General features: G+C 52.3%; 1 protein-coding gene across 1 annotated transcript; it reads left to right on the top strand.

Annotated features, from left to right (window-relative positions):
- The first annotated feature begins 7,824 nt into the window (after positions 1-7,824).
- Positions 7,825-9,199, top strand: LOC128731317 (uncharacterized). The gene has a single exon (XM_053824426.1). The coding sequence runs from the start codon at positions 7,825-7,827 to the stop codon at positions 8,731-8,733; it is 909 nt and encodes a 302-aa protein (XP_053680401.1). The 3' UTR covers positions 8,734-9,199.
- The last annotated feature ends 891 nt before the right edge of the window (positions 9,200-10,090 follow it).

Consider the following 10,090-nt stretch of genomic DNA (forward strand, 5'->3'; position numbering starts at 1 on the left):
AACGGGCGATAAATTGATCGGTCGCTCGTGAATTCGGTTGATTGTGGCTTAAAATTTGCCATCAACTCGCGTGTTTATGATGCCCCCGCATACGGCTCACCAACGAACGTGTCCCCTTTTGCCGTGCCATTTCCTTTTCGCGGAGGGCATTGTTACGCTAATCGATTACGCCACGTCGCACGACTCCCGCTGGGACTCGCTAAATTAAGCCCAGCTTGGCGGCCAAACTTCATTTCCATTTCCCAGCCGCATCACATTTCCACCAAAAACGAAAAACTAAAAACGAAAAAAAAACGTGTGCCCGAATCGACCACGAGGTCCGATTTCGGGGCCAACACCTGACCCACGGTTATCCCAAATACCCAGTTTCCGATCGGTTTCCGCACATTCGCACATCGATACCCACCGATACCGGCCAGTTGGCCCCGAAAGCATCAACCACTTAATCCGCACAGGGGATGGTGTTTGGCACACATCCCCGTAGCACTTGGAAGCCATGGAAGGGGTGAGTCCCGCTGCCGAAAAACCAGTTATACCATGATGGATTGGAAACGCTCGGGCCCCCATTGCAGGACGCACCGCACTGAACCGGAAAACGGCCCCACGATGGGTTTGTTTTCTTTTCTCGAATCTCCCTGGCAGCCGTGCCGGGATGACTGCCGTGCTCGAATATATGGGCGCATTAATTAGCGGCCGGACGTCGGGATCGAGTCTCCCGGTGGGTAGGAATGTGGCCACGTCCGGGAGGCAGAATCATTCTGACTGCCCCGAAAACCGTAAGCCACCACTGGAGCGGGTGAATCGAGAATTCGAATGTGGAGCTGCCTTCGGGTGCTAACGGGTTCTGCTCGGAAAAGTGCCCAAACTCGAAATTAATTTATGCACGATCGACCAGACCGATTCAGCATGGGATCAACCGAGAGCCCAAATGCAGCGGTTCGAACGGGCTCGAGTAACCAGATCACTTCCCGAGATACGATGGGGTCCGATGCGTGACATAATTTTCCCACAAGAGCTTCTTGGGGCCTCTTTCTTTCTCTCTCTCCATCTCTCTTTCTGTGAAGCAGAAAATTTGACTTTCCACAGCCACGCGTGCAAGCGACCCAAGTAAGCGCAATGACCGCACCGCGGGTCGACTGCTATCTGGGTCAGTGTGGCAGAGTGTTTTCCACTCCCGGAGTGCTGCCACTTATCTAAAGTGGATTCGATTTCGTTCGGTTTTCCCGGTGCCGACGCCGCCTTCTCCGGGACCAGCCGCACGCCAAAAAAAAAACCGCCCGATGCAGCTCGTGCCCGTTTGGAAAGCGGTTGGTTTATGCTTTTGCTGCTAATGCTGCTACTACTGCTTTATTTTAGAGCCCATGCACCGAGTGTGTGGGAGAAGGTGGCCCACCGACCCCAACCGGAACCAAATGGTTGGGAAGGAAATGGCCGGACCATTTGAAACACTCGGCCCCGATACCGGCTGAAGCATCCTTCATGCGGTGCCGTATGTGGGTTGAATTTTGACCGCTGTTTGGCCAACGATCCTAGCCACCGATGGGAGTATACCATGCTTCTGATGGTTGGTTGGTTTTTTTGAGTATAATTTTCACAAATCCCTACGGAGAGCCCAGTTTAAACCCTTCAAAGATAAGCCTCGGCCGGCTATCCAGGAATACTTCAGAGCTTTTAACGATGAACTGGTAATGCAGTCATTTACATTACTCTTTTGTCAAATTAATTGCTTTTTCCCTGTTGAAAATCGAACAGCGGAACAGAGTAATTGAAAATAAGTTCAAATATAACCCTCAGTAAGTGGCCAATTTTAAGCAATAACGTCACAACCTCCGCTCATTGGAGGGCTTTGTCAATTTAGAGTTCCAACCACGCGTTCGTGTTCATTACATTTAATTTACATGCTGTGTCCCTCGCATAAGTGAGATTAAAAATTTTAATATCGTTTCCCGCCCACGATGCGGCTTCATTCGATTCACCATACACTTCTGCCGTTTCATTTCCGATACTCTCTCTCACTCTCTCACACTCGTTCGCTTCCGATAGAAACCTTCCAACACTCGACCTAATGGGAAATTGTTCATGCTTTCATTTATGGTATTTTTTTTTCATCTTCCCTCTTTTTTGCCAGCCTCCCTGTCTCCCGCCTGCGTATGACGGTGTTGTGTGAAATAATTTCCTTCTTGGTAAAAGAAAAAATAATAACAATAAAGCCATCCCCCCATATGGGTACAGCCAAATTCGCACCGACACACGTGCAAACACACGCTGTTTGCTCGTATCGTACACCTCCCCCTGTGCGGTAAAAGTAGCAGCTTTCTGTCAATTTTCGGCATGCGGTGCCTTTTTCCCCCTTTTTTCGCCTCGCGTCCAGCATGCATTTCGCGTGCTATCGCCAGGCGCGGAAAAACCTCTCCAAGGGATGGGAGAGCAACGCGTGAGCGGGGCAACGGCGGGAAAAGCAAACCCATGTGCCTATTTTCACCAACGTGCCCAATTTCGGCGAATTTCGGTGTACGATAACTATTTTGACACCGATACCGAGGACCGAAGACGGGACTGAAAGCCGGGCAGGCGGAAAGGCAGAAAAACAAACCCACCAGAGACAACCGACCTGTTGGAGCCGCGATAGAGCGAGAGAAAGAGAGAGAGAGAGAGAGAGAGAGAGAGAGAGAGAGATGGAGATCATCTCGCATACGCATATACGCACGTCATACGGCACGCACGGGGATGATGCGGATAATGAAATTTTCGGCCACTTTCGCGAGAGCCACGCTCCTCAGCTTAATCGCTACTGCTGCTGCTATTATTACTATTATTATCACGGCCCGATTTTTCCGACACCAGTTCCGAGCCATAAAACATGCGAGCCCGTTTGTTTTGCCCAAAATTTGCCGCTTTCTTTCCACCTCGGCGGGTGGGTGGGGTTTTGGAAAAATCGGACACATTTCCCGCCCGCGTCGTGAATCAACTCACCACCCGAAAGAAAGCCGACGCGAGTCGCTTAACTTATAGCAAATTAATGCCGTTCGCGTTCGGCCGCGCGTGGTTTTTCCTTGTCACCGGAACGCACTTACGCATTGGTGCGAATCGTCAAAAAAAAAATTGAAACAAAATTAAAATACCGCTCATATCAGATAGCAAATGCAGCCAGCACATCTCGTCGGATGTTCGTTTCATGTTGGCGTGCAAATGAGTGACTGCGTGAAGACACTTTTTCGAGCTAGCCCTCATTTTCCTCGGTGGTTCAAAGTGACGGTTTAGTTCCGCTTTCTGACGGTCAACTTTACTTTCGGCAATCCGTCAACCGATGCGTCGTTAAGTCAAACGAAAGTCAACCCTCCCCCATAAGCTAATGTTTACGGACTCTACCGGAAAGTGATTTCAACCATTTGCGGTCAGTTGAGCGGCTGATTAGCTGAGAGTTTTTATGCAAACATATTATTTGGATAAGTTCTGGGGGTTGTGCACTATCGTACTATCGTCGATCGTTCGCGTGTCACGGGCAGCTAACGACCGAAAGTTTTCTCATGCTAAACACGCGCCAACTTCCAGAACAAACGGCCATAATGTCTCCACTGGAGCTCATTAGCTCCAATCAGCTTCCTCTCGGTAAATAGCAAAAAGGGCGAAAAGAAGAGCGAACACACCTCCACATAACAACACGCTAACTTTCCCGGCCGAGTCGCACCGCCGTGCCAGTAATTAGTGGAAAAACTTTGTGACCGTCGGAAAAGCAAGACCATCGACATGCCGCGAAAGAATGTCGAGCGGAAAAAGCCAGCACACAGAAGCGCACACGGCACGTGACATAATCCTGGCTTTCGCGTGCTCCACACGTGGTTCCGTTCGGCCATTTCGATGTCAGCGGAAGACACAGAGGAATCCTACAACAGAGATTACCCGGGGGCCATCGTTCGTGGGGTTAATCCGCGACTGCATTTGTCGCTTTCATTGCAGTTCGCTGCACTTTTGGCGCATCGGTGCCATCGGTCTGCCGGGAATGGGACGGAAAGGACGAAGTGAACACTTTCCCCCGCGGGAAACCGGCATGTCAGGCTTGTGACGTTCAATTTTCTCCGTCCAACCTCATGATCCAGCGCGCATGATCGCGAGCAATGGAAAGTGGTTCTGGGGGAGGTTAAAACCGCTCAGGGATCGCATTTCCTGTCATTGCCGCATTATTGCCGACTTCCTCGATCTGCGATGGTCTGGAACGTACGAGAGAGAGAGAGAGAGAGAGAGACAAAGAAAAATTAGAGAGAGATGGTGAGAGAAAGAGTGGCGCACGGTACGATTGCAGACAAAGTTCAAGTTCAATGAGCAATTGGCCTGCTTGGACCGGCATGGAAGGCGGTAGTAAATAAATAAATAAATGACCACACACACACACTCACGCACACTAGCACATCTGACGTCCGGGTGTCTTGTGAGCTTGTGGTGCGGTTTTTTGCAATAAAAAGCCCACAACACGCCGGACGTCGACGCGTTCAATCAGCAAATCACATACCAACTGCACCAATGCACCGATGCACCGATTTTCATCCACCCGCGAGCCATGATTGCCCTTAGTGTGTGTGTTTGATCGCGTATACGATCATGCAAAATGAAATGAGACCATCATGTCAAGCGGCATGTACCGTGCGTCGTTCCCAGGACGGACGATCCCATTTGTCAAGAACCACCCTCGGGCTCCATCTGCTTCAGGCGGTCTCTCGCAAGCATCGCGAGTTCAGCAACAACGGCCAAACGAACAAATTGCGCAGTAGCAAACGGACACCGCCTCGGTCCGGGATTGGCATGGTTTCAATTCGGAGCGCTTTTCCGGGCCCCGAGGGGCGTTTCCGTCCTCGCTGCGATGCCCTTCGGTTGGCGATGAGCCATTGTTACGAGAACCAACACTGGGACCCATCATCATCATCATCGTCCACTTGGAGCTGGCCACCTTCACGTGTGGTTTGTAGGTCAAGAGATCTGAACGGTCAGATTTGGCCGTGCGATCCCCTTGGGCGCCCCGAAAAGGGCCACCGTTGGCGTATCATCGAAATCGTTAGAAAGGCGCACTCGATTTAGCGTCCGGTGGTGCTTTCTTTCGGGGATCGTTTTGTCCCGGCCAAGTCCACTTACGCATGGACACGAGGACGCGGGACCACGTTTGGTCTGTTATTAAATTCCGACAGAACCCGCTGGGAGCCGCTTACAGTGTCCCCGTAATGGTGGCGGGCTTAAGATGGGCGCACGATAAAAGCGAGCCTTTGAACGGAGCAGTTCTCTCGGAAGATCGCACGCCGTGCCGTTTGAACGAGTGGCCGGAAGAAAGCCCTTCACTCGAATTCGGCCGCGCACTTTCCTGACGGTCCTTTGACTCGATACGCCGTCGGTACGCACGTCTAATGAAGTGATGACATAGTAAAATGCGGAAAATTACGCACTTCATGGCCGAACGGTGGTTAAAAACAACTTTCTCTTTCCAGCCCACGGAGGCTCGGAGGATGAGCGAAGATAAGTCGACATGTTAATTTGGGTCTCGTAATGCTAGACAAGAGACGCCCATCTCGGTGGAAATGTTCACGAACGGTTCGAGTGCGGGGTTTTTCGTACGCTCTCGTTCACGCTGTCACGTTCGTGCCACGATTAGGATCGCAGCTATCAATCTTTCGGCGACTTCAGACAACCGCGCGAAACAAGAGCGATGAGCAGCCATCTGCCTCTGTGCCACCGTGTGTAATGGCCGGAAAGGATTCTAGCGACGAAACCGGGTGCACTGGCTGTAGCTTGACTTTTGCATATGATTTATGAGGAATCACCAGAGCGGCACCCATCCGGTGGCCATTTTGGCCAGCCCTTGCCAGCAGGTGATTCATCATTCTCGAGCTGCACCACCGACCGCGCGAGATAAGAGCCATTTTTGTGGAGAACATTCCTCGAATTTCCTCCACCAGGTGAAGCAGCAGCACGAGAACAAACACCAGCATTGTGTTTTCCATGTTGGGGGCTGGTAGAGAGCTTTCCAGCGCATCTTTATCTCTTTTTTTTTCCTGCCATCCGCCCTTCAACGAAGGGTCAGCACGCGAGCCAACCAACCACCCGAATCTTATCGCATTCCAACCAAACGGACCGGAATGTTGCTTTAAATTCCCGACGCAAACGCTCCAACCAAAAATCCTCGGAGGCGCGTTGTTTTCTTCTATAAACCCTCCGAAGCCCGCCATGGACGGTCTAATCTCCGGGGTTCGCCCGCGGCCTTCCGGGCGAATGGAGTCCCGCGCTGGACGGTAATTAGAACTCCTCTGGTAATCCCTTGGCGTCGCTTTCGGTCGCGCTCTTTTTGCCCTTTTTCTCGCGCCGGGGGAATGGAGCGAGCCTTAAAATACGGACGGAGAGCCCATCCCAGACGTGGTTTAATTTATTTACGAGCATATTTTTTAATGCTCCCGCGCTTCAACGAAGCATAATTGGTTGCATGATGGACTGGAGCGTATTTTTCGTGTCGAGGCTAATCCTGTAGCGCGGATGCTGGCAGCAACGTGCTAGCCGTTCTGAAGGATTAATGTTAATCCGTTGTTTTGCTATTGTTGTTGTTTTTTGGTGAGGTTTTCTCTTTCAAACCACTCAAACCCATGTCTGTGCTCGGTGGGCAGCTCATCAGTTTCGTTTAACTCGTTTAGAACGTTTTAATTGCACTTGAATAAAGGACCAAACTGAACGGACTGCCGTCCGCGTGCTAATTAAAATAAACAGGACATTCTCTTATTTCATTCGCCCGCCTGCAGGAGCGTCTAATTGGCCAGTTTTGTGCATCACTACAATCACTCTCCCAGTGTTCCGGAAGTGCATCCCCGACGAGAGTTGAGTTGGATGTAAACAGTGTCAACGAAAGGACATCGGTTCGGTGGAAAATCGAGATGGCACCCGGTGGAAAATAACGTTCCAAGCGAGCCAAGAAAAAGCTTGTACAGAAAAGAGAACGACGCATGCCAGGCATTAGAAGCGGTCTCACCCAGCGATGGGAAAGCGAGATAGCAAAGCTAACCGATCTGCCTGCCACGGAAACGCAAACCAGATGCAGATGAATGAAAGTTCCTCGCGCGCGCCAGCTTTGCCCCGGGGTGGGACTGGGTTGGCTGGGAAAAACGATGCCCTCTCCCTTCCTAAAGCCCGCTTAGGGGGTGGATTAGGGGAGTTGTGTGGGGGATGTGTGGATTGACCGACGCCAACCGAGGGTGGGATGGAATGGGTGTGTGGGATGGGCGCCCGGGAATGAACTGTAATCGAGTGAGCGTTTCCACCGGGTGCTACAACCCCTATCACGCAAGCGAGAAAGAGTGTGTGAGCGAGAGAGAGAGAGAGAGAGAGAGAGACAGAGTATGCGCAAGTTAGAAGGAAAGTGCATACGCGTGAACGAGAGATGCCCCTCGCAAGCTCAATCGGCGGAGAAAGGATGGAGAAAGAACGCTCAAACGAAAGAGTTGAAAGCGACGAACCCCTTGTCCGGGGCTGGAGATCGAACTCGCGAGCCTCAGGAGTCGGGGACGTGAGTGAGATGGCAACGGGGCGGGCAAAAAAAGGGGGTCGGTAATATTCGGTTTCTTCCGGCGGTCGCAAACAGGTATCACATGCGTACGTACGTCTATATAAATTGAGCGCGCGTCGTCCCGAAGAGCAACAGACCCGCCGTATCCGCATCACGGTCGAGATCGTCCGCCCGAGTTTTCCCGAGTTTTCCCGAGCTTTCCCGTGGTCCGTGCCACTAGTGTGTCCGTTTTTCTTTTGTTTGTTTGTGTGCAAGCGTAGTGCGCCCGTCCATTCCCGATCCATCCAGCAGCGATGGCCTTCGCCTACAAGGTAGCCGGCGTGGCCCTGTGCGTGGTCCTGGCCGTAGCCACGGCACTTCCGGCCGAGGAAGCTGGCCGAGCGTCCCGGAACGCCATCGGAGCCGGTGAAGGTGACCTGGTTAGCAGCATCTACAAGGAGTGCTTGTCGTCCGATTCCGTGTCCTGCGTCAAGTACAAGCTGTTCAGCTTCATCGATCGCGTCGTAGCCAAGCGCAGCGTGTTCGCACTTACCGATGGCGTGACGGTTGTGAAGACGCCCGGTGCACCGGAAACCGAGGGTGCACCGCGGTCCCTTACCGGTGACGAATCGCTCGAGCAGCTGCTGCTGTCCCGTGTCCAGTCTTTCCTGGCCACCCACACCATCAAGGTCGATCTGAAGGGCGCTGATATCGTGAATGCGGTCGCATCCACTGGCCGTGCGCTTGAGGACGTGTCTGAGAATCTGCTCGCCGCCGACGGTGCTGACGAGCCGGAGGAAAAGCAGGACGGTTCCGCCACCGGTGCGGAGGCTCGTGGCAAGAAGAAGAAGGCCGCTAAAATCCTGGGCCCGCTGCTGTTGGCCGTGGCATTGAAGGCGGCCGCGTTGTTGCCACTTCTGCTTGGCGCGATCGCGTTGATCGCGGGCAAGGCTCTGCTCATCGGCAAGATCGCGCTCGTCCTTTCTGCCATCATTGGGCTGAAGAAACTGCTGTCGCAGGAGAAGCATGTTACGTACGAGGTGGTTGCCCACCCGCACCACTCCACCAGCCACACGTCGAGCCATGGTGATGCCTACTCGCTTGGCGGTTCGTACGGTGGTGGTGGCGATGTCGGAGGATACAGCGCCAGCTCTGGCCATGGCGGCTGGGGTCGCTCGATCCAGGATGCTCAGGATATCGCCTACAGCGGCCAGAAACCGTGAGCACCCAGGGACACACACACACACTGACAGATGCTCCTCACACCAAACCACCACCAGCACCACCACCATCACCATCAGCGTCATCGTGAACATTATTTATTTAATTTATTTAGCGTCAAGCGAGGGTGATTTTGTTTACGTCCGATTGTTAGGTCACGGTCAAGGTCACGGTCTGAAGCTGTCTTCCTTCATCTCGCGCTAGTCTCCCTTATCACTCCCTCTCAGTCTCTCTCACTCTCTCGCTCTCTCTCTCTCTCTCTCACTCTAAGTTTTCGTCTACATCGATCTCTTGGCCGCATGCACGCGTGCACTGTCTCTGTATGCTTTTTAACTCGATCTCGATCTCGTGCTTTTGTACTATATTGCTTCCCAAGCCCTTGATGGTTGCTTCTGGCGTACGCGCCACCGATCGAAGCCACACTTTTCGCGGCAGTTTTCCAGTCCTCCCGTACGAACGCGGCCGAATACCCGGACCGATCAGATGGAAATGTGAAAAGGACGAAGAAATAAAAGCTCAAACTATTTCCAACACGCTCGACTTCTTCTCTCTGTGTGTGCATGCTAGCATGTGCATGTCACGTTCACTCACGCATTCAATTATGAGAAAATCTACCCCGACCCACCACCCAGTGGGACCCATTTTCCGACTTTTCACCACCCGGCATGCGACCAGGGAATTTCGCCCTCTGTTCATGACGGTTCATGTCGCTCGATACGCAGAATTACAGACTCCCTTTGGTCGCATGATTGCACCACTTCGGGCCTTTTTTTCCACGTGAACGAACAACTCAAATTCACAGATGATTTGCCTGTGGGTCGGCGTCAACAGCTCGCGAGAAAGTAGAGCGAACGCGAGCGACCTCGTGATGGGCGCTTTCCAGGGTTCCAGGTTTCCCGCGACCGGAAAGTTGAAACCACGCCTGTGTGATGCGCGCGCGCGTGTGTGTGTGTGTGTGGGGGGAAATGGGGTTTTCCCTTCCCGCGCTATGCATGCTTCGTTTTTCGGCCGAATCGACTTGTGACCCAACTGGTGCTTATTTTCAACCGAACAGTGCACTGCAGCTGCAATTGCACTTCGACCGAGCTGCACCGTGGCTGTCAAACGGGATACGGTTGATTACAATTTTTCCGCATCGTGTGCGAACGTTTGTACGAGTTTGTTCAAACTATGTTGTGAATATTGGAGAGCATTTTCCGATGCGCTGCCGGTAGTGGCGCACAAGAGTGGCGTACAGTTGCGTTCCAATGAATTCCTCTTGAACCATATCGTATTTCCCGTGCCAGTTCTCAGATTTGATGCGTTGGTAGCAAACTCACTATATGTGAATCTTTGCAATTGATGTTGTCAATACAACGC

This window comes from Anopheles nili, chromosome 2 (genome assembly GCF_943737925.1).
Source record: "Anopheles nili chromosome 2, idAnoNiliSN_F5_01, whole genome shotgun sequence".
In the NCBI taxonomy this organism is placed as follows: Eukaryota; Metazoa; Arthropoda; class Insecta; order Diptera; family Culicidae; genus Anopheles; species Anopheles nili.